Source organism: Salmo salar, chromosome 29, assembly GCF_965601325.2.
Source record: "Salmo salar chromosome 29, fSalSal1, whole genome shotgun sequence".
NCBI lineage: Eukaryota > Metazoa > Chordata > Actinopteri > Salmoniformes > Salmonidae > Salmo > Salmo salar.
The window spans coordinates 25,988,581-26,013,443 of NC_138319.1; the positions used below are offsets into that span (position 1 = coordinate 25,988,581).

The following is a 24,863-nucleotide window of genomic DNA, read 5'->3' on the forward strand; positions in this document are numbered from 1 at the left end:
TTTGTTTGTGTCTCTTTGCATTCACTCATTACCAACTGAAACAGTTTCATCTTGATTTTCAATCCTGACAAAAATACTTTATTCATTTTTGTCAACACTTTCTGTACCTTTCAGAAAAATTACAAAAGTGACACCCAGGAACTGTCCAATTGCTTGTACGCACTACTGCCTGAAACCATGGGGACTAAGTTCGCTAAAGAAATGTCTCAAGAAATCTCTCAGGTGGGGCTCACAGTGTTGTTCTACTAACTGTGTGATGACAAACCAGCAGCTTCCATCACACTCCTGCATGGTATCACAGCAGATGCGTCCTCTATCTCCTCTCTTAAATAGACGTAGACAACCTGCCTTATTGATAAGCATGTCTCTCTACGCTCTCTTCTTAAGTGGTGAAAGAGACGGTGATAAGATACAGTGACAATGTTTATTGCGGGAAGCGCATTCAGCAAGTCGTTGAAAAGAGGAACATTTTATTCAGCACATTATAATTCATAAGTTGTATGTCAATGTTGAAATAAGAAATGACTCGTTACCTATTATGTGAGATAATATCATGTCGTATTTTGTCTTCTAGTCTAAATACAAGGAGGCAGGGAAGAAAGAGGCCTCCACTTCTCTCTACTCCACCTTAGCAGAGACTTTGGAGACCCAGCACGCCAAAGAGGCTTCTCTGTTACAGAGTGAGGTAATGGTCTATGTGCCTCATACTATATTCCACCAATTCTAAGATACACATAAAGGCGGTGTTTTTAACCGTACTTACTCATTTTGAAATAAATGCTGTGCTGAGTGAAAATATCATCCTAGGGCTTAATGAGGGTTCCAATTTGTTGTCTTTCCAGAACAAGTACAAGGAGAATGTGAAACTGACCCAGTCCAGTAGTCTGTACTCTCAGCTCCCCCAGACTACAGAGACCCAGTTTGCTGCCAAAGTCTCTGACCTACAGAGCGAGGTAAAGAACAAACAGCCAAAGCTTCGGCTTAACACTAGTGACAGTGAAAGTTTTTATTATTGATTATATTATTGATTATTTCTAAGTCACCCCCAATAACATCTGACTAACAACACTCTCTACAGATCCCCAGTGTCTAAATCCAAAAGTCAAACTGAGTCCAATTCTGTGTTTCTTCCCATTGGTGTCCTAGAACAAGTACAAAGAGGAAGGTAAGAAGAGTATCTCTACCTGTATTTACTCTCAACTACCAGAGACCAAACAGACCCAGTTTGTGAAGGCTGTGACCGAACTTCAGAGTGAGGTTAGACTTGGACGCTCTTGATTGTTTTGCCACTTCCTTTCTATTTAGTTGCTGTCTCAAGTACACTGAACAATAATAATTACAGACAAAAGTTATGTTCAGGCAAGTTCCAATGATTACACTGTATGGCAGTATTTACCAACTCCAGTCCTCCAGTAACCCCAACAGTACACATGTTTTTGTTGTAGCCCAGGACAAGCACACCTGATTCAACTTGTCAACTAATCATCAAGCCTTCAATTAGTTGAATCAGGTGAGTTTGTCCTGGGCTACAACAAAAATGTGTGCTGTTGGGGTTACTGGAGGACCGGAGTTGGAAAACACAGCTGATAAATAGATATGGTAGATATCATCTCTATTTGATAACAGTTAGTGTGCTGACAAGGAAATTCAGAAATGACATGATTGTTTTCATTGCGTCGCAGACTAAATATAAGGAAGCAGGGCAGAAAGAGGCCTCCAGATGTCTCTACGCCCTGTTACCAGAGACTATGGAGACCCAGCACGCTAAAGAGGCTTCTCTGTTACAGAGTGAGGTAGACAAGTCAACAATGTTATCAGTCTCAGGTGTCCTCCGTTGTACAAAATTAGCATTCCCAATAAAACAGCATTTCTTAATCATTTTTCATTGAAATTGAAGCATACACACACCTCTTCTTCTCCAGAATAAGTACAAAGAAGGCGGTAAAAAGGAGAGTTTGACCTGCTTGTACTCTCAGCTTCCAGAAACCACTGAGATTCAGTTTGCTAAAACAGTGACAGAACTGCAGAGTGAGGTGGGTGGATGGATGGATGTTACTGTAATACAACAGGCTATGATAATGGACTGATACAAGATCAAAATGGCAGTTTTGTTCTGACCTGCTTAGTCTTGTTGTGTCTTTCAGAATAAATACAAACAGAAAGGGAAACAGGAGATATCCAGCAGCATTTTCTCCCAGCTGCCGGGGACAAAGGAGATAGAGTTTTCCAAACATATTTCAGAAATGCAGAGCGAGGTAAACTAGGCACACACGAGTGTCAATATGACTTGACTCTAAGTGTATGCAGTATACGTTTTGTACGTGCATTTAAAAATCAAATGTACTCTATATTTCTATTTGTGTGAAAATAAATACATGGTATATTTTACAAAACATTTTAGGAAGAAAATATATGCTGTGTAATATATGCATTTTCAGATCATATGTACTGTAGATTTTAATGTATGTGTTCTTGAAAAAGATATACAGTTGAAGTGGGAAGTTTACATACACTTAGCTTGGAGTCATTAAAACTCGTTTTTCAACCACTCCACAAATTTCTTGTTAACAAACTATAGTTTTGGCAAGTCGGTTAGGACATCTACTTTGTGCATGACACAAGTAATTTTCCCAACAATTGTTTACAGACAGATTATTTCACTTATAATTCACTGTATCACAATTCCAGTGGGTCAGAAGTTTACATACACTAAGTTGACTGTGCCTTTAAACAGTTTGTAAAATTCCAGAAAATGATGTCGTGGCTTTAGAAGCTTCTGATAGGCTAATTGACATAATTTGAGTCAATTGGAGGTGTACCTGTGGATGTATTTCAAGGCCTACCTTCAAACTCAGTTCCTTTTTGCTTGACATCATGGTTAAATCAAAAGAAATCAGCCAAGACCTCAGAAAAAACATTGTAGACCACAAGTCTGGTTCATCCTTGGGAGTAATTTCCAAATGCCTGAAGGTACCGCGTTCATCTGTACAAACAATAGTACGCAAGTATAAACACCATGGGACCACTCAGTCGTCATACCGCTCAGGAAGGAGACGCGTTCTGTCTCCTAGAGATGAACGTACTTTCGTGCGAATAGTGCAAATCAATCCCAGAACAACAGCAAAGTACCTTGTGAAGATGCTGGAGGAAACAGGTACAAAAGTGTCTATATCCACAGTAAAACGAGTCCTATATCGACATAACCTGAAAGGCCGCTCAGCAAGGAAGAAGCCACTGCTCCAAAACCGCCATAAAAACCCCTAAAAGACTACAGTTTGCAACTGCACATGGGAACAAAGATCGTATTTTTTGGAGAAATGTTCTCTGGTCAGATGAAACAAAAATAGAACTGTTTGGCCATAATGACCATTGTTATGTTTGGAGGAAAAAGGGGGAGGCTTGCAAGCTGAAAAACACCATCCCAACTGTGAAGCACGGGGGTGGCAGCATCATGTTGTGGGGGTGCTGTGCTGCAGGAGGGACTGGTGCACTTCACAAAATAGATGGCATCATGAGGGAGGAAAATTATGTGGATATATTGAAGCAACATCTCAAGACATCAGTCAGGAAGTTAAAGCTTGGTCTCAAATGGGTCTTCCAAATGGACAATGACCCCAAGCATATTTCCAAAGTTGTGGCAAAATGGCTTAAGGACAACAAAGTCAAGGTATTGGAGTGGCTATCACAAAGCCCTGACCTCAATCCCATAGAAAATATGTGGGCAGAACTGAAAAGGCGTGTGCGAGCAAGGAGGCCTACAAACCTGACTCAGTTACACCAGCTCTGTCAGGAGTAATGGGCCAAAATTCACCCAACTTATTGTGGGTAGCTTGTTGAAGGCTACCTGAAACGTTTGAACCAAGTTAAACAATTTAAAGGCAATGCTACCAAATACTAATTGAGTGTATGTAAACTTCTGACCCACTGGGAATGTGATGAAAGAAATAAAAGATAAAAATAATTCTCCCTGCTATTATTCTGACATTTCTCATTCTTAAAATAAAGTGGTGATCTTAACTGACCTAAGACAGGGAATTTTTACTCTGATTAAATGTCAGGAATTGTGAAAAATTGAGTTTAAATGTATTTGGCTAAGGTGTATGTTAACTTCCGACTTCAACTGTACATAGAATGGTATATATTTTTCAAACATTCTTGTTGGGTTTTTGGGGGGTATCCTTTTTGATTTTCAGCAAAATTACAAAAGTGACACACAGGAACATTCCAATTGCTTGTACGCACTACTGCCTGAAACCATGGAGACTAAGTTCGCTAAAGAAATGTCTCAAGAGATGTCTCAGGTGGGGCTCACAGTGTTGTTCTACTAACTGTGTGATGACAAATCAGCAGCTTCCATCACACTCCTGCAGAATGGCTCTATGTTAGTCATAGACTTACCATATCAACTACTGCAGCCAGCATCAAATAGCTAAAATATTCCAGTTGTTGCTTCTATGCTCTTGAGTTTTCTCTCAAGCTGATTGATTCTAGATGGGTTCTTGGTGGAGTTGAGAGGAAGGATCATCAGAGCCACGAAGAGTTCACAATGTTGTTGTTGTTTTCAGAGGAAATACAAAGAAGCTGGGAAAAAGGAGATGGGCAACTCTCTGTACTCCCTCATGCCCCAGACCAGTGAGATCCAGCATGCCAAAGAGCTCTCCCAGCTCTACAGCCAGGTATATTGTGTGGGTGGGTGGGTGCGTTGTTTATAATAAATATTGTCAAACAGTATGTGCAACGAGGTTCCCTTCTTGTTTCAGAAAAGCTACAAAGAAGAGGGTAGGAAGGACACGGGCCACAGTCTGTACTCACAGATGCCCCAGACCATTGAGACTGCATTTGCTAAAGAGGTGGCAAAGCACCAGAGTGATGTAAGCATGCCAGTATCTGGTCCACAGCTGTAGTCCATGTTTCTGTCTGGTTTATTTGTGTCCAGCTTGATGCTATGATATACCTGAATATCATCAAGTCTGAGACACCTGCTAAAGGAGGATAGCATAACTATGTGCTGGATCAGTGCTCATACAGAAGTCCAGGTGGAATGCCCTGAAATTTGAGTGGAACACACCGCCCAACCAATCCCTTACCCCTAATACTCTTCAGTGCCAATGGATTAGACAGGGGAGTGGGTATCAAGGTGCCCAACCAGGCGTGAGGCTGAGGGGAACAGCTGTGATGTCTACTGTTCTGCAGGCAGACCCACTGGCCCAGACCCAGACACACCCCCTCTGTCTGTCTCAGTCCACTCTCTGTCGGGCTCAGTCTGTCTCTCTCTCTCGCTCTATCTCTGTCTCTGTCTGTCTCAGTCCACTCTCTGTCGGGCTCAGTCTGTCTCTGTCTCTCTCTCTCGCTCTATCTCTGTCTCTGTCTTTCTCAGTCCACTCTCTGTCGGGCTCAGTCTCTGTCTCTGTCTGTCTCTGTCGCTCTCTGATTGGCTCAGTCTGTCTCAGTCTCTGTCTGGCTCTGTCTCTCTCTGATTGGCTCAGTCTGTCTCAGTCTCAGTCTGTCTGTCTCTGTCTGTCTCTGTCTCTGTCTGGCTCAGTCTGGTCTCTGTCTCTCTCTGATTGGCTCAGTCTGTCTCAGTCTCAGTCTCTGTCTGGCTCAGTCTGGCTCAGTCTGGCTCAGTCTGGTCTCTGTCTCTCTCTCATTGGCTCAGTCTTTCTCTGTCTCAGTCCACTGTCTCTGTCTCTCTCTGATTGGCTCAGTCTGTCTCAGTCTCTGTTTGTCTCTGTCTGGCTCAGTCTGGTCTCTGTCTCTCTGTCTCTCTCTCATTGGCTCAGTCTTTCTCTGTCTCTGTCTCAGTCCACTCTCTGTCTCTGTCTCAGTCCACTCTCTGTCTCTGTCTGTCTCTGTCTATCTCTGTCTGGCTCAGTCTCTCTCTGTCTCTGTCTGTCTCAGTCTCTCTCTGTCCCAGTCTCTGTCTGGCTCAGTCCGCTCTCTGTCTCTGTCTCTCAGTCCGCTCTCTGTCTCTGTCTGTATCTCTCTCCCTAACACCGATCAGAGGTTTGAGGTGATCAACCTATGCTTAGTGTATTATTCAAATTTGTATTTCTACACAACCCACTTGATCTATTCTTCCATCACTCCATTTCCCAAAGAGCTATAACACTGGCGCCCATCACCTCTCAGTGCCCTGTGACTGGTTCATACCAGAGGTATCATACCTGGATAACGAGCAGTTATTCATTAGCTGCATATTGTTAACGTTCACCCTCCTGCTAAATGATTCACGCTCAGATGGGAATCTCGTGTACTGTGTGTGGGTGGGTGATGTATCCTTTCCAGGGTCTCGTGTAGTCAGCACGTTGAATATGTAATGGTTTTCTTGCCCTTCTCTCTGGTCTGTCGTCCTCTCCAGAAACTGTACAAGGAGAAGTACAACGCGGAGAAAGGCCAGTCCAGTTACACCACCATGGAGACCTTACCAGAGGTCTCCCACGCTATGGAAGTCAACAAACAGCAGAGTGAAGTAATTACCCACAATGCATTTCCCCTGATACAAACTGTTTTATGTTTATAATGCAGAAATAGTGAATAAGAGAGACAGGACAGTAAGGAGGTGGGTTGTTAGAAGGGAGTTGGCCAGATTTGAACCTGGCTTACATGTACTCTAAGGCAGCAGCGGTAACTGTTAAACCGCTGTAGGTCACACAAGCTACAATCATGGGAAATGTTCTGGTTTAGGCTAGCTAGTTGTTGTCACTTGTGCTGTATAAAATACATTTGTCTGAAGTTTTAGTCAACATGGATATAAATCCATGGAAAAATTAAGTGCACACAAATGCACATTTTATCCACATTCTGCATGCTTGGTTGAGGTCAGGGATTTTTGTGTGCCAATATCCCATAATGGATTCTGAGGGCCCTCTGGCCACATTGCTCATTTGAGAGTTGTCAGTATGCATCAACATCACCCAGGGAAAAGTGGGCCAAAGGATCCGACTGATCGTTCCCATTGATCGTTCTAATGTCTATCACTATGCTTAATCTCTCTGTTACAGAAATATCAGCCAGTGAGGAGACATTGCATTTTGACACAATGTTACAGTACACAAATGATGATGATTGAATGAATGCCCCTGAAATGCAAAAAATGAATCGCTCTGCAAATAATCCTAACACTTCCTTCCCTCCTCCCTGCCTTCAGGTAAACTACAGGACAGGGAAACAGGAACACCACAATTTCACCACGTTGGCGGACAGACCTGATATCCTGAATGCCAAACAGGCCACTGAACTGGCCAGCGATGTGAGTTCATGTCAAATCAAACTGTTTCTGAAGTGCATTTACAGTAAATACAATATAATATATACAGTTGAAGTGGGAAGTCTACATACACTTAGGTTGTAGTCATTAAAACTTGGTTTTCAACCACTCCACACAATTCTTGTTAAGTCAGTTAGGACATCTACTTTGTGCATGACACAAGTAATTTTTCCAACAATTGTTTACAGACAGATTATTTCACTTATTATTCACTGTATCACAATTCCAGTGGGTCAGAAGTTTACATACACTAAGTTGACTGTGCCTTTAAACAGCTTGTAAAATTCCAGAAAATGATGTCATGGCTTTAGAAGCTTCTGATAGGCTAATTGACATAATTTGAGTCAATTGGAGGTGTACCTGTAGATGTATTTCAAGATCTACCTTCAAACTCAGTGCCTCTTTGCTTGACATCATGGGAAAATCAAAAGAAATCAGCCAAGACCTCAGAAAATAATTGTAGACCTCCACAAGTCTGGTTCATCCTTGGGAGCAATTTCCAAATGCCTGAAGGTACCGCGTTCATCTGTACAAACAATAGTACACAAGTATAAACACCATGGGACCACTCAGAGGTTATACCGCTCAGGAAGGAGACGCGTTCTGTCTCCTAGAGATGAACGTACTTTGTGCAAAAAGTGCAAATCAATCCCAGAACAACAGCAAAGGACCTTGTGAAGATGCTGGAGGAAACAGGTACAAACGTATCTATATCCACAGTTAAACGAGTCCTATATTGACATAGCCTGAAAGGCCGCTCAGCAAGGAAGAAGCCACTGCTCCAAAACTGCCATATAAAAGGCAGACTACGGTTTGCAACTACACAAGGACGAAGATCGTACATTTTGGAGAAATGTCCTCTGCTCTGATGAAACAAAAATAGAATTGGTTGGCCATAATGACCATTGTTATGTTTGGAGGAAAAGGGGGAGACTTGCAAGCTGAAGAACACCATCCTAACCGTGAAGCACGGGGGTGGCAGCATCATGTTGTGGGAGTGCTTTGCTGTAGGAGGGACTGGTGCACTTCACAAAATAGATGGCATCATGAGGGAGGAAAATTATGTGGATATATTGAAGCAACATCTCAAGACATCAGTCAGGAAGTTAAAGCCTGGTCGCAAATGGGTCTTCCAAATGGACAATGACCCCAAACATACTTCCAAAGTTGTGGCAAAATGGCTTAAGGACAACAAAGTCAAGGTTTTGGAGGGTCCATCACAAAGTGCTGACCTCAATCCTATAGAAAAGTTGTGGGCAGAACTGAAAAAGTGTGTGCGAGCAAGGTGGCCTACAAACCTGACTCAGTTACACCAGCTCTGCCAGGAGTAATGGGCCAAAATTCACCCAACTTATTGTGGGAAGCTTGTGGAAGGCTACCCAAAACGTTTGACCCAAGTTAAACAATTTAAAGGCAATGCTACCAAATACTAATTGAGTGTATGTAATCTTCTGACCCAGTGGGAATGTGATGAAAGAAATAAAAGCTGAAATAGATCATTCTCTCGACTATTATTCTGACATTTCACATTCTTAAAATAAAGTGGTGATCCTAACTGACCTAAGACAGGGAATTTTTACTCTGATTAAATGTCAGGAATTGTGAAAAACTGAGTTTAAATGTATTTGGCTAAGGTGTATGTAAACTTCTGACTTCAACTGTATATATTCTGTACAATACTGTACAATATTCTATTGTTTAGTCTTTAGTTTTTTTTTATGAAAAGGTGTTGGACATGGTGTTGATTTACCTCACTCTAGTCCCAAGACTAGACGAGGGTCACGCTCTAAATTAACTTTAGATTCAGAACTAGATAGATGTTAACAATTCATGTCTAAGCAAAGTCCGACTACATAATGGTGATAAAAGGACCTTACATCATGTGTTCTGCCATAAACTTTATTGCCACCCTTTATATAGCATATGATAACTGCTTGTGAATAATGTCTGAAACATTTTTATAGGTCTTATAAAGGGTTTATGAAGGCTTCATTAAGCCTTCAAAGTGGCAGTTCGTTTACAGTGGGACACACAACTTTGCTTGTGCAGTGTAGGTGTGGCAGTGTGTGTGGGTAGTAGCACTCATCAAATATTCAGCACCTCCAATGCTCTACCACCACATCAACAGTCCCAGTCCTGGTCCCTAGCTGAGATCTCTCTCTCTCATACACACAGCCTGCATCATTTAGGGAGAAGCCCATGTACATAACACGGAGACAATACATACTGAATAGCAAAGTTAGCCTTTTCATAGTGTGTCTTTGCTTGCCCTTGTTTCTCTGGTTCCTCTGGTTCACAGGTGTCCTATAGGAGTAAAACTAAGCATGAAATCTACAATGATGTCCTGGGAAGATCTGATATCGAGCATGCCAAAGTGGCCTCCAAACTCGCTAGCCTGGTAAGATAATAAAACATTCCATATGTATGTATATATGTATATATATTGTCTCCTTCCCTCGTCTCATTAACAGTGGCAGAAGGGTATGTCAGAACAGTATCGAGATGCATGGTTTTGTCGCAATACACTTAAACCATCTCCTTTCATTGTATCCTTTCCTTAGCTCCTTCCCTTCATGGTTGGAGACAAACTAATTCTCCAGTCAATGGTACAATACCTGGTTATAAAATGTGAAACAGTAGTAGACACACATACACACATATATACATGTATATATATATATATATATATGTGTGTATGTATGTGTGTGTGTGTGTGTCTACTACTGTTTTACAGTGTTTAGTGTTCTGTCCTTCGGCCACTGTTTAATGAAAGGACATTCATGCCTTGCCTGGTCCCAGACCTGCTGGGTCCCCTGGTTTAGCACCACAGACGTGCTTTGTCATGACTGCTGGACGGGGAGATGAAGGGGGAGGAGGGGGAGGTGGATTGCTGAGGGGAAGAAAGATGGGTGGATAAGGGGGTAATGGTGTGTGTGCCTCATAATTTCTGCTGTCGCTGTGTGTACTCACATATCTCTATCTCTATCTCACTCTCTCTCATACACACACTCATAACACACATCAGGTGCACTACAAGGAGAAGTTTGAGAGGGAGTTCAAGGGTCAGAGGCCCCAGTACAACCCCAGCAACTGTGTGTCCTTCAAACACACACAGGCTGCCCACGCCCTCACCAGCCAGGTTGGTCTCCAAAGCGCCCTGTCCGTCCCCACACATACCCCAGTCACGTGGTGCACTTACAGTTAAAGTCGGAAGTTTACATACACCTTGGCCAAATACATTTAAACTCAGTTTTTCACAATTCCTGACATTTAATCCGAGTAAGAATTCCTGGTCTTAGGTCAGTTAGGATCACCACTTTATTGTGAGAATGTGAAATGACAGAATAATAGTAGAGAGAATGATTTATTTCAGATTTTATTTCTTTCATCACATTCCCAGTGGGTCAGAAGTTTACATACACTCAATTAGTATTTAGTAGCATTGCCTTTAAATTGTTTAACTTGGGTCAAACGTTTTGGGTAGCCTTCCACAAGCTTCCCACAATAAGTTGGATGAATTTTGGCCCATTTCTCCTGACATAGCTGGTGTAACTGAGTCAAGTTTGTAGGCCTCCTTGCTCACACACGCTTTTTCAGTTCTGCCCACAAATGTTCTATAGGCTTGAGGTCAGGGCTTTGTGATGGCCACTCCAATACCTTGACTTTGTTGTCCTTAAGCCGTTTTGCCACAACTTTGGAAGTATGCTTGGGGTCATTGTCCATTTGGAAGACCCATTTGCGACCAAGCTTTAACTTCCTGACTGATGTCTTGAGATGTTGCTTCAATATATCCACATAATTTTCCTCCCTCATGATGCCATCTATTTTGTGAAGTGCACCAGTCCCTCCTGCAGCAAAGCACCCCCACAACATGATGCTGCCACCCCCGTGCTTCATGGTTGGGATGGTGTTCTTCGGCTTGCAGGCCTCCCCCCTTTTCCTCCAAACATAACAATGGTCATTATGGCCAAGCAGTTCTATTTTTGTTTCATCAGACCAGAGGCCATTTCTCCAAAAAGTACGATCTTTGTCCCCATGTGCAGTTGCAAACCGTAGTCTGGCTTTTTTATGGCGGTTTTGGAACAGTGGCTTCTTCCTTGCTGAGTGGCCTTTCAGGTTATGTCGATATAGGACTCGTTTTACTGTGGCTATAGATACGTTTGTACTTGTATCCTCCAGCATCTTCACAAGGTCCTTTGCTGTTGTTCTGGGATTGACTTGCACTATTCGCACGAAAGTACGTTCATCTCTAGGAGACAGAACACATCTCCTTCCTGAGCAGTATGATGGCTGAGTGGTCCCATGATGTTTATACTTGCGTGCTATTGTTTGCACAGATGAACGTGGTACCTTCAGGCATTTGGAAATTGCTCCCAATGATGAACCAGACTTGTGGAGGTCTACAATTTTTTTCTGAGGTCTTGGCTGATTTCTTTTGATTTTCCAATGATGTCAAGCAAAGAGGCACTGAGTTTAAAGGTAGGCCTTGAAATACATCCACAGGTACACCTCCAATTGACTCAAATTATGTCAATTAGCCTATCAGAAGCTTCTAAAGCCATGACATCATTTTCTGGAATTTTCCAAGCTGTTTAAAGGCACAGTCAACTTAGTGTATGTAAACTTCTGACCCACTGGAATTGTGATACAGTGAATAATAAGTGAAATAATCTGTCTGTAAACAATTGTTGGAAAAATTACTTGTGTCATGCACGAAGTAGATGTCCTAACCGACTTGCCAAAACTATAGTTTGTTAACAAGAAATTTGTGGAGTGTTTGAAAAACGAGTTTTAATGACTCCAACCTAAGTGTATGTAAACTTCCGACTTCAACTGTATACCCTTTACACACTATTGCACCGGCCCAAACTGTACAGTGCTGTCTCTGATTTTCTTCCCACATTGTCTTTTCCAACACAGTTCCGGCCATTATGGTGGATGCGTAACCTGGGGCATGTTCAGCAGGATGCAACTTTCAGATAGAAATAAGCTATGTAGAACAGTCATGTTTTTCTACATGCCTCTCTGACATGTAGAATAAGGAATCACACCGGCTCTATTTGTAGCATTTCTATCTGCAACTTTCAACAACGTTTGGCTACTGAATGTGGCAGCTCAGCTGTGCTCGGCTCGGTAGTGGGGTATTATAGTACACTCCTCAAATGTCTCTTCAGAAACAACCTGTAAATGGAACCTCAATGGGACACCCCCCTCAGCTCCTCTCCCGTCTCCTGGGTTTGTTCCATTGAGGTTCCTATGTTTTATTGCTTTCAACGTGCACTTAGCTAAAATTCATGCTGCTGTGTTAGCAGTTTCCATGGGAACCTTTTAAAGGCAAATGGAGGGTTTGGTTGAAACTAAAGAGAGTGGGGCCCTTTGGATGAGAAGCTGTAGCCTGTGCTGTGAGGATGAAAGTTCCCATGTCAGACGTCTTAGGATTTGAGAACAGATTTCCTGTGTATTTACCAGGGTTGGTGTTAATGTCATCTCAGTTCAGTCAATTCAGGAGGTGAATTGACATTGAAAGCATCCTCAGTAAAAACAATGGGCCATTTTTGTTGACTTGAATTAAAACAGGAATTGACCCCAAGCCAGTTGTACCACTCCCGTGGGGATGAGTGAGGTGAATCCTCTGTTGTTTACCTCATAGAATCCTCACATTGCTTCCTCGTCCATGCCTTGCACCCCCCGCATGTGAAGGACAACACTAATTTCAGAAAGGTTTCTATCTGTGTTTGTTTGTTTTCTACAGGTGAAGTATAAGACCAACCAGAACCAGGTGATCGAGGGATCCATGGACCTGTCCAACCTACTACAGCTGAAACACGCTCTACACGCCAGCAAGCTGCAGAGCAACGTAATGTTTCCCTCTCCCTCTCCCTGATACAGATCAGAACGTCTAGTAACCCTCCTAGAGAGCTGTGCACTGTGCAGGCTTTTGATCCAACCCTGCTCTAACCAACACCTGTCCTCTGTCTGTTCAGGTAGAGTACAAGAAGAAGTACGAGCAGTCTAAGGGACACTACCATATAGCACTGGACACAGCAGAACAGCTCCACCACAGGGAGAATGCGGTACTGCACAGCCAGGTGGGAATAGTAAGAGATTCCTCACGCTGTGGTCTATACTACCATGGGGTTTACTGAAACAATGTTTCAACGCTGAGGGTCAAAACATCTAAATGAGCCTGAGGTGGAACGGCGTGGATCTCCAGTATGACCTCCCGGATGTTTTTTTTAAAGATAACTGGGCTGTGTGGCTCTGTTGGATAAGCGTGGCGTTAGCTGCAAGGTTGTAGGTTCACCACCTGCAGTGATCACATACACACACAAAAAATGTATGCACTCACTGTACTGTAAGGTACATATATTATACTGTATATTATTACTCCCACACACGTTATTGATCGTCGATGTTTCTGCCTCTTGTGGTTTAATGGATGTGCTTCCCTAACAGGTGAAATACAAGGAAGAGTATGAGAGAAACAAAGGCAAGTCCCAGATGGAGTTTGTGGACACACAGTCTTACAGAGTGTCCAAGGAGGCTCAGAAAATGCAAAGTGAGGTGGGTGACACACCTGCCTTTACTGTAATGATGTAACATGCTGAAGTGTGTGTGCGTGCGTGCGTGCGTGCGTGGTAATGACAGAAGGGTGATGGCGTGCCTTTTCCTTCCCACTGACATCAGAGAGAGTACAGGAAGGAATATGATGACCACATCCGGGGCAAGGCCCTAGTGGACGTTGACCTGACCCCTGGATACCTGACTGCCCGCCACGCCAGCAACGTCCTGAGTGAGGTCTGTGCCAACATAGCCCTCTATGATATGTTAAAGGGATAGTTCATCTCAAAATCAAATGTCTCTCTACTTCGAATGTGGTCTTAAGTCTATGGTCTGAGTCCATTTTGCCATCTGCTGATATGCACCATCTACACATACATTCAGTTAGAATTGAAAAACATTTGCTTGATTGAGAATGTCCATTCTAGTAATGATTTTTCTATGTCTGGTGCCTACAGAAGGAGTACAGGAGGGAAGGACTGGAGGTGAAGGGGAGGGGGCTCTCAGGGCTGGGATTGGAGGATACACCAGACCTCATACGGGCTAAAAACGCCAGCCACATCCTCAATGAGGTACAGTTTTGCTTCTATACTCATCTTTCACTTTCACAGTTTTTTTACTTCTTGGAATTTCACACACACACACACACACACACACACACACACACACACACACACACACACACACACACACACCTTTGTGATGCACAATATCACACCATCATTACATTATGTGAGAATTAAGCAGTGTTGAATCTGTCCCTCTAGAAAGAGTACCGCAAGGACCTGGAGAATGACATCATGGGTAAAGGCATGGAGATCAGTGGTGACGTGTTGGAGATGCAGAGGGCCAAGAAAGCCACAGAGTTAACCAGCCAGGTAGGGCCCAACCCCTACCACTAGTTAACCAGCCAGGTAGGGCCCAACCCTTACCACTAGTTAACCAGCCAGGTAGGGCCCAACCCTTACCACTAGTTAACCAGCCAGGTAGGGCCCTTCCCATACCACTAGTTAACCAGCCAGGTAGAGCCCAACCCATACCACTAGTTAACCAGCCAGGTAGGGCCCAACCCATACCACTAGTTAACCAGCCAGGTAGGGCCCTTCCCATACCACTAGTTAACCAGCCAGGTAGGGCCCTTCCCATACCACTAGTTAACCAGCCAGGTAGAGCCCAACCCATACCACTAGTTAACCAGCCAGGTAGGGCCCAACCCATACCGCTAGTTAACCAGCCAGGTAGAGCCCAACCCTTACCGCTTGTTAACCAGCCAGGTAGGGCCCATCCCATACCACTAGTTAACCAGCCAGGTAGGGCCCAACCCATACCACTAGTTAACCAGCCAGGTAGGGCCCAACCCTTACCACTAGTTAACCAGCCAGGTAGGGCCCAACCCATACCACTAGTTAACCAGCCAGGTAGGGCCCAACCCATACCACTAGTTAACCAGCCAGGTAGGGCCCAACCCATACCACTAGTTAACCAGCCAGGTAGGGCCCAACCCATACCACTAGTTAACCAGCCAGGTAGGGCCCAACCCATACCACTAGTTAACCAGCCAGGTAGGGCCCAACCCATACCACTAGTTAACCAGCCAGGTAGGGCCCAACCCATACCACTAGTTAGGCCCAGCTCCATTTCTCTACTTAGCCCCTACAACTTTGTCCAAGTAGAGCCATCATCATATTGCTTACAACTATCCAAAGCCTTTGGTATATGTAGACCCTAGGAGGCTGGTGGGGTGAGTTATAGGAGGATGGGTTCATTGTAATGGCTGGAATGTTATAAATGGAATGGCATCAAACGCATCAAACACATGACCCCCGTTCCATTCATTCCTTTCCAGCCATTACAATGAGCTTCTCCTCCTATAACTGCTCCCACCAGCCTCTTCTGAACTAGACAGGAGCCCCCAAAGGGTTAGAGGCGGAAATGGAACCAGTCACATTTGTCATATTTTAAATTCTCAATATTTCAAATGTGACGCAGCAGTAAAGTATCACATCTGCTTTGTGGCAATTTGTTCCATCTGAGAACACCTGCTCTCTTTTACAGACCTGCCCACAGTAATACTAATCAGCTTCACAGTCATTATAATCAGGTAAAATAACAGGCAGCAGATGGACCCGTCCAGCCTCAGGGCTCCATTACATAACCGCAACTCACACAGACAACGTATGGTCCTCCCTCATCACTTATAGATGGGCCTAAGCATCGCCGGTCTGCATCGCTGTCTTATGAAACCACCTCATAAAACATTCATTTTAGAGACTATATTGCGTCTATTTTGTTTCACTCTAAAACAAAACCTTCATTTGAGACCTTGATCGTGTTCATTGGGGCACAGAGTAGCAAAATGTTATGCAACAGGAAACGAAAACCAGTGTTTCTGTCATGATGCTTTTAATATCCTGTTGTTGCTAAGCTAACCTAAGTCTGTTAGTGTACTGTAAGTGTTAGTCTGTGTTTGACTTTTTCAGGCCTCCTACAAGCAGACAGCCCAGCTGAGGGAGAGCTCGTACGGTACCGTGACGGACACACCAGAACTACTGCACGCCGCCTACATGAAAGATGTCTACAGTCAGGTAGGGCTACCTCTCAGTACTGCATGCCACCATGAGTAGCCCTTTATGTTACACTAATGAATGGGATATGTGCTTTAATGGAGTGTCAATCTCTCGGCTTTATGCAGAAGAAGTACAAGGATGAAGCAGAGAAGCTGAAGGGTTCATATGGGTTCGACACCCCCGAGATGGAGAGAGTGAAGAACAACCAGAGAAACATCAGCTCAGTGAGGGACACAGTACACACACACACACACACACGCACACACACGCACACACACACACTTTTATAACATGCAGTATTATCTGTCCACACAGTTGCCCTTTTGCTCTAAACCTCCAGTGTCGGTACGCTTGGGACTCAAAGCTGCACAGAAGCCTGATGTCTTCTGTCACCGACACGCCAGAAATCATCCTCGCAAGAGAGAACACAAAGAAAATCAGTGATGTAAGATGTAATCCTTTGTTCTACACAACCATGTACTGTACATATAGTCCTTGGACCTTATGAACTACAGTATGTTGCTGTAAGTTAGACTGTACCTAGATCTGTACCTAGATCTATACCTAGATCTGTACCTAGATCTGAACCTAGATCTGTACCTAGATCTGTACCTAGATCTGTACCTAGATCTGAACCTAGATCTGAACCTAGATCTGAACCTAGATCTGAACCTAGATCTGAACCTAGATCTGTACCTAGATCTGTACCTAGATCTGAACCTAGATCTGTACCTAGATCTGTACCTAGATCTGTACCTAGATCTGAACCTAGATCTGTACCTAGATCTGTACCTAGATCTCTTATGTACTTGGCTTTCTTATTATAACAAGGTCTTCAATATTATGATGAGTGTTGATGGGAATAATTTTTATGACATTTGTACGGTGAGCAAGTTAACAGTGCCACTGTAAGATTGTGTGACGGCTCTGTTCCATGTCCAGGTGAAATACAGAGAGGGGGTGGGGAGCGGGACGGCAGTCATGGAAACCCTTGACACGGAGAGGGTCCGCAGGAACCAGGAGAACATCAGCTCGGTGAGAACCTTGTCTGACCTTTGACCTCACAGGAAGGGCTTGTTTTGAAATCTGGTTTCATCTGGTTTTGTTTGGGTTTTCTACAGCTTCATTGCTGCAAACTAAAAATGACAAACGGCAGACACACTGAACAACCATTTAGTTACTGATACAATGCCTACCATTGAATTTGCTCCTGGCATTACATTTAAACTCCTCAAAAGCCCTTGGTTTGTTATTGAACATTATTTTGGTCTGAAACTCTGTCCTGTCCCGCCTGACACAGACAGCCTTTCACACTGGCCCTGGTCTAAGTCATTACAGACATTAGTGGACCTTGCTGAACAATCCCCCATTGAGGGAGCAGAGCAGACGGGAGGGACACAGGGTCCCAGCCAGGCAGCCCAGGACCTCTGGAGCCATGGCAACTGAACCGGGACACTGTTTTCACCCAGCTGCCAATCACTAATGATACCCTGGAGGCAAAATCTGGCATGGGACGTCATAATAATGTAATATTCTGGTTGCAAACTGGTTTTCTGGTTGTGGAGACAGATAAACTCTGACTTGTGAATGTTGTTTTAATGTTGTGTGAATGTCGTGTGACCACAGGTGAAGTATAAAAAGCAGCTGCAGGCCACCAGTGTGGGAGTCACCCCAGAGTTGGAGAGAGTCCGTCAGAACCAGGAGAACATCAGCTCGGCAAGTCACATAGGATGCACCTGAAATGACAACCTATCAGGGGAGGATATAATAATGACTGAAACGGAGCGAATGGAATGACGACAAACCATTCCACAAATTCCACTCCAGTCATTACCACTGATTCTGGTCAGATGAGCTTTCATATCAGGGGCATCAAACTCATTTTGGCCCGTGGGCCGCATCAGGTCTTCACCGAGGTCCGTGGGGGCCACACTTAAAATCGTTCAGTAACCTCCTGTGCAACATGTATGTGGGCTCTGACTGCAAGCAGTGCCCTATGTCGTGGAAATGGCACTACATTAGAGATTGAACCAAACCCAGGTGGGAGTGTGCTGGTGAGGATGACCATGCTTATCTTTTGTGTGTTCCAGGTGCAGTACCAGCGCGGGATGAAAGAGATGAAGGGCCGGTCCTGCAACGAGTTGGACACGCCCGAACTGAGGCGTGTCAGGAAGTCCCAGAACGATATCTCCATGGTAGAGCTCAGGTTACCATGGCGGTTGCGCAGACCATGGAGCGAGTTAACACGTGTCAAGCACACGGCGGGTGGGACTGCTGCACTTTTAACCCACGGAGCTAAAGAGTTAACAGCATGGCTGTTACCATTCATGAGGGAGCCCTAATGAGCGTGTGTTTGTGAGCGTGTCTGTGAGTGTGTGTTTTACTAATAAAAATATTTTTACATGGTTACTTGTGTGTAGTTTTTTTGCATACTGACCAAAATGCACCCTTTTCTGTCTGACCAAAATGCACACTGGTTGTTTGTTTGTGTGTGTGTGTGTGTGTGTGTGTGTGTGTGTGTGTGTGTGTGTGTGTGTGTGTGTGTGTGTGTGTGTGTGTGTGTGTGTGTGTGTGTGTGTGTGTGTGTGTGTGTGTGTGTGTGTGTGTGTGTGTGTGTGTGTGTGTGTGTGTGTGGGCATCGGCACATGTGTTTTTGTGCGTTTGACAGACGATTTGCCTGGTGTGACACGATTTCACAAATGTGTCAATGTACATCAATAATATTCCTCTTATTAAGCTGCCACATAAAACTCTGACTTGTTATCGTGAAGCTGAAAATGTGCCACCCATATTTGCTTTGACAGGCGAAATACCACGAGGACTTTGAGCGGACTAGGGGCCGAGGCTGCACCCCAGTGATGGAGGACCAAAGCATGGAGCGAATGCACCACCGGAACAAGCTGATGATGAGCGAGGCAGCCTACAAGGGAGTGCACCCACAGGTGGTGGAGATGGACAGGAGACCCGGCGGCATCATCGTAGGTGAGCAGCACACAAAATGGCAGGCACCACACGTCCTCAAAAAGGATTTGACCTTAAAGTCAGGGAAATTAATTAATCTAATCTTTGAAGAGTCAGGGGAATTTGTGATGTCCTTTGAACAACGTTTTTCAATTACATTTGCTGTCTAGTGTCTAGCAATTAGGGGTTGTTTAGTGTCAGTGACAACAAGGATCCAAGCCCAGATGTGTCCACGTTACATTTGTGGAAACAGAAAAGATCCATTGTGACAAGTTTCTCACTCTGCAGACGGAAGCTCCACATTGGACTCTACTCACCTGGCCCGAAACTGTATGTGTTTACTCTCTGTAATCTACATGACTTAAGCTGTGGATTTCTGTTTTCCGTTCCTTTGTATTCCTGTTTTCTTCCGGTCTTTTCTCTGTAAGTCTAAATTACCTTTACCTGACCTTTCCCCTGTCAAAGACCTTAAGGTGTGGCGAACAGACCCAGGCTCCATCTTTGACTTTGACCCTGTGGAGGATAACATTCAGTCTAAAAGTCTTCACAGACTGTCTGGTACTACAAAACCCTACAACATGCTTTCATCTCCCTCCACACTTTCCTGTATCCTCCTCCTGCTCCACTCATCTCTTCTACATTCTACATTCATTTCCTCCTCCTTACGTTCTCTGTTTATTTTCTTTCCATTGCCTCGTTCTGTTATTTTCCTCACTGTTGTTTTTCCTACTGTCTCTGTCGCCCTCTTGTGGCTGTGCATCAGAGCGTGCGAGCCGCCTCACCCGGCAGCAGTCTCAGCAGTCGGTACACTCGCAGGCCCAGTCAGTGAGTTCACTGGCCTCTGCCTCTGACCTGTGGGACAAAAGCCTGTCTGTCTGCAGCAGCAGCTCCGCACTGCAGTCCCAGGACAGAGGTAGTCAGAGCTCAGTCAGAAAAATGTAAACATATAGACACTTAGAAATTTGATTTTTGAAATATTAGGTCATACAGATGCTTGAACTTGTGAGTCAACACACCAATAACAAGCACGTGTGTACACACACACACATACACACACACACACACACATACACACACACACACACACATATACACACACACACACACACACACACACACACACACACACACACACACACACACACACATACGGTGGAAGAAGTAGACATGATTCATTCACCCATTGACTATCAGTGTGACTCCTGATTCCCCTCTTACCTAACTCCTCTCCCAGCACGTGTCTGACCAATAGAATGCCTCCCTCGCCCTTCTCTATACAACCTGACCAACAGCCCACTGACATGAGGTACACAGGAGTCCCTAATCCAATGCTTGAAAGCCTCCTAGGGTTTTGACGATGGTTGGGATGTTTAACTGTTTTAATTCTAACTCTCTCACAGTTCTCTTCCCTGCCCACAGACATACTTAACAGTCAGTAACTATTTGATTGATTTCCAGGTCAACTGGGGATGGCATGGATCCATTTAGATTTCTTTGGGATGTTCTAACAATCACCTAGTATGCGCAGTGCGACTCAAAGGAGATGGTATTCCTGCTCAAAAAAACTGTTTTGAGTACTAAATGAAAGGTCTCAAAATGTTGTTATCAATGTCTATGTGTCTACCTGTATGTCTTTGACTACAAGCTCCTGTGCTACCTGGGGCATACCATCAGAGTGCTCAGCAGCAGCAGCATGGGTATGGCTACATGCACCAGACCAGCATGTCCTCTGTGAGGTCTGTGCAGTCCCCCCCATCTGTCACCATGGTGAGTTCCAATGCAAGCAGTCTATTATTGTCATTTTTTTAAATTCCTACAGGATCTTATTTGTATGCCATGGTCAATTCAATTAGGAAATTATCCGAAATATGTCAGTCAAATATTTGTTAACAAAAAGAAACAAAAACGTATTCACACAATCCACTACTTGTGTGCCGTGATATTTATGTTGTACTATTAACGTTGTAGACACAAACCCACATGATTAACATTGTTCCCACTCCTCCCGTTCAGAGAGTGTACCGGGCGTTGTACGACTACGCAGCGCAGGACCACGACGAGGTGTCCTTCCGCGACGGTGACGTCATCGTCAACGCTCAGCCCATCGACGAGGGCTGGATGTACGGCACCGTGCAGAGGACCGGCAAATCAGGCATGCTCCCCGCCAACTATGTGGAGTGCTTCAACTAAGGGATGCATCTCAATAGTCTTCAAGTGGTTTTCTTTCCTCTCCCCTTGTCTCCTTTCCTCCATCTGCACTGATTGAATAGGTGGAAGGGATAAGGTGGATTGCATGACTACTAGGAAATTGACTTTCACCAGTCCAGTTCTTTTCATGTCAGTACAGATGAAGGAGAGGAGATGAGGAAAGGAGGCTACTCTAGATTATTGAGATGGACCCAAGGGCTAGCCTTACCATGGTGTAGGCAGAGTCCATTCCGCAAGTGTCTGTTTTAAGTTTGGTCCTGGAGAGCTGCATCAGTAAGATACATTAATTGAATGGAGTTGTTCGATTTGCCTTGTCTAGACTACAGGCACAAACTATCATAGCCACAATATCCGCTGAAAATGATGTTTAAAGTAATCATGTAATACGTTTTGCTTTTGGTTTCATTTAAGGCATTGGTGGCTTGCCCCACGTGATCAGAGTTCATTAAAATTGTTTATATAATTCAATCAGAGAATTGCAACCCTCAAATAGACAACATTAGCCGACAAAAATACATATTCAATGGAATGCAGTCGAAAACATCATGTTTCACACAATAGAAAGCCCATTTGAATTTGTTAGGCAGTGCAGTTTCTGTTCGTTTCACACAGTAAACAGTGTTGTGTTGACTTCATGATTCCAAAAGTGCAGTTTTGCAGCACAAGAACAATAATGTTTTCGACTTATCCTGGAAAAGTGCTTAGCGGGTTTGCTTGAATAGAGCCCAACATAGTCCTCCAGGACCAGAATGGGGCCTTCTTCATATACTCCTTTGTATTTCATTTCTATTATTATGTTTCGCATTTAGACATCCACACTAACTGTGTTTTATGTACAAAGGAGGGAAAGGGAGAGGGAGTTGAGGAGAAATGTATGTTTCAATAAAATCCTGACAGTGATTGCCAGAAAGTTAGCTGTTTAGCTTTTGTTATCTCATTAACACGTCGCTTCGTACTGTTTCTGTCTGATGACATAAGGGTTTGGTTTAAACCAGCTCCACAAATAAATATAGTTGATGCAATCTATAGTCAACGAGTCACACAATCTCACCTGTTTCTGTGAGTTTAGTGGATTATTTACATCTCATATACCAGTTAAGCCGCACACAGGCTTTGATTAGATTATGTCCACATAATTTAGAGCTAACTGGCAACATGGTTGTCATATTTTGCTATGTGCACAGTTTCAAGTAACACCCAAGAATGGTGTATGAATTTGGATTGCAAATCTTGACATTTCTGAACTATTGTGAACAGTATTGTGATGTATAAGCTTCTATAAAGTATCAGATTATCCTATTTTACTCTTCAGGATTGCAGACACTAATAACAGTACATGTATTGGTGCATGTTATAAATGGTTTATACTGTAATATCTTGAGGGGTGCAAAGATTATTGAATACTAGGCCTACTGTGGCCATTCAATGATATAGTTTCTGGATACATGGTAGCTGGGGATCTCTTTAACATGTTATTGTAGATTACATGTTATCATGGAATGTGGTAGCTAATAAACAGAAATGGCTAACTTATAAAATGGTAATATTTATTGGCCTTGAAGAGAAAATAATGGGACAGCAAGAAACATCATAGATTTGTTTTGTCCAGTGGTTTATTGCTTCGAGTAGTTTCGTTTTGAAATGTCTCTATAAAAGAAAATGTTTTACTCAGTTTGTACACCATCACTGAGTTTTAGTGAGATGTCACTTTTTCCTGAGTTAACCATTTGTTTTATTTTTTTGTCATTAACTGCAGTGTCATGTGTGAAAAATAAAAACGCTTTGTCAACAATGATTTTGTATTTGGTTAATTCAAACACCCTTTGAAAGGTGTTACAAAGGATTATACATGGTCAGTGCATAAATGTACAATATTACTGAATTGACAAGACCACCATTTGTCTAAGGTTATTGAGCTTGTATGTTGGTAATAGCATGACTTATTAAAAAGCTTATTATATTCGCTAGTAAGGCTACACACCCTTTGCACTTCATATTTTGCTGCCTTAAAATTACATCTATAAAGGGAAAACATTTGATTTTCTTTCCTACCGATCTACACAACCTACTACACATTTTTAAAGTGAAGGAACAATTATAACATTTTCCAAATGAATGTCTTGATTGCATATGTGTTCACATCCCAGAGTTGGAAGCACCTTTGGCAGTCATTAGTTTTGAATAATTTTGAATAAGATTCTATGAACTTTGCACAACTCTTAGGGCAACATACACTGAGTGTACAAAACATTAGCAACATGACATAGACTGACCAGGTGAATCCAGGTGAAAGCTATGATTCCTTATTGATGTCACTTGTTAAAACTTCTTAAGGCTAGGGGGCAATATTTGGAAGTTTGGATGTCTGAGGTGCCCAAAGTAAACTGCCTGTTACTCAGGCCCAGAGACTAGGATATGCATATGCATGGTAGTATTGGATAGAAAACACTCTAAAGTTTCTAAAACTGTTAAAATAATGTCTGTGAGTATAACAGAACTGATTTGGCAGGCGAAACCCCGAGCACAATCCATCCAGGGAACATTTTTTTTGAGGTCATTGTGTTTTCCAATGCTTTTCTATGGGAAACCTGATTTTTTTTTTTAGGGCCCAGGCTGCAGTTCCTATGGTTTCCACTAGATGTCAACAGTCTTTAGAAATTGTTCAATGTTTTTTTTTTAAATGAAGAAGTAGTCCTATTCTTTGTAAGTGTCACTCAGGTGGACTCTAGTCTTTTGGTGTGCATGAACGACTGCGCGCTCTGTGTTGTTTTTCTCCGGTATTGTAAACAGTTTATTCCATCTTAAATTTTATCGATTATTTACATTTTAGGGTACCTGAGGTTGGATTACAAACGTTGTTTGAAATGTTTGGACCAAGTTTACAGGTAACTTATTAGATACATTGTAGTCATGTTGGGCGAGTTGGAACCGGTGTATTTCTGAATCAAAAGCGCCAAATAAATGGACATTTTGGGGATATAAAGAAGGAATTTATCGAACAAAATGACCATTCATTGTGTCACTGAGACATTTGGGATTGCAATAAAATGAAGATTTTCAAAGGTAAGTGATTTATTTTATTGCTATTTCTGACTTTCGTTATGCATCTGTTTGGTTGGAAAATGTTTTTCATGTGTTTGTATACGGGGCGCTATCCTCAGATAATCGCATGGTGTGCTTTTGCCGTAAAGCCTTTTTGAAATTTGACACAGCGGCTGGAATAACAAGAAGTTAAGCTTTATTTTGATGTATAACACTTGTATTTTCATGAAAGTTAAATATTTCTAATAATGTAATTT

General features: G+C 43.2%; 1 protein-coding gene across 3 annotated transcripts in view; it reads left to right on the plus strand.

Moving 5' to 3' along the window:
• LOC106590420 (uncharacterized) overlaps positions 1–23,359 on the plus strand; it is a 63,669-nt gene extending 40,310 nt beyond the window's left edge. The window contains exons 48-79 of one of the 3 annotated variants that reach the window (XM_045710534.2): positions 115–222; positions 575–685; positions 843–953; positions 1,147–1,257; positions 1,683–1,793; positions 1,923–2,033; positions 2,145–2,255; positions 4,194–4,301; positions 4,566–4,676; positions 4,761–4,871; positions 6,359–6,469; positions 7,148–7,249; positions 9,567–9,665; positions 10,293–10,406; positions 13,020–13,124; positions 13,252–13,356; positions 13,724–13,831; positions 13,955–14,065; positions 14,287–14,400; positions 14,596–14,706; positions 16,309–16,413; positions 16,521–16,619; positions 16,736–16,840; positions 17,338–17,430; positions 18,022–18,111; positions 18,486–18,590; positions 19,200–19,377; positions 19,645–19,686; positions 19,822–19,914; positions 20,120–20,269; positions 21,002–21,123; positions 21,370–23,359. In XM_045710534.2, coding sequence (XP_045566490.1) covers positions 115–222; positions 575–685; positions 843–953; positions 1,147–1,257; positions 1,683–1,793; positions 1,923–2,033; positions 2,145–2,255; positions 4,194–4,301; positions 4,566–4,676; positions 4,761–4,871; positions 6,359–6,469; positions 7,148–7,249; positions 9,567–9,665; positions 10,293–10,406; positions 13,020–13,124; positions 13,252–13,356; positions 13,724–13,831; positions 13,955–14,065; positions 14,287–14,400; positions 14,596–14,706; positions 16,309–16,413; positions 16,521–16,619; positions 16,736–16,840; positions 17,338–17,430; positions 18,022–18,111; positions 18,486–18,590; positions 19,200–19,377; positions 19,645–19,686; positions 19,822–19,914; positions 20,120–20,269; positions 21,002–21,123; positions 21,370–21,546 — 3,543 coding nt within the window. In that variant the 3' untranslated portion in view covers positions 21,547–23,359. The remainder of the gene's footprint in view (positions 1–114; positions 223–574; positions 686–842; positions 954–1,146; positions 1,258–1,682; positions 1,794–1,922; positions 2,034–2,144; positions 2,256–4,193; positions 4,302–4,565; positions 4,677–4,760; positions 4,872–6,358; positions 6,470–7,147; positions 7,250–9,566; positions 9,666–10,292; positions 10,407–13,019; positions 13,125–13,251; positions 13,357–13,723; positions 13,832–13,954; positions 14,066–14,286; positions 14,401–14,595; positions 14,707–16,308; positions 16,414–16,520; positions 16,620–16,735; positions 16,841–17,337; positions 17,431–18,021; positions 18,112–18,485; positions 18,591–19,199; positions 19,378–19,644; positions 19,687–19,821; positions 19,915–20,119; positions 20,270–21,001; positions 21,124–21,369) is intronic. The other 2 variants (XM_045710536.2, XM_045710538.2) reach the window with 2 other exon arrangements.
• The last annotated feature ends 1,504 nt before the right edge of the window (positions 23,360–24,863 follow it).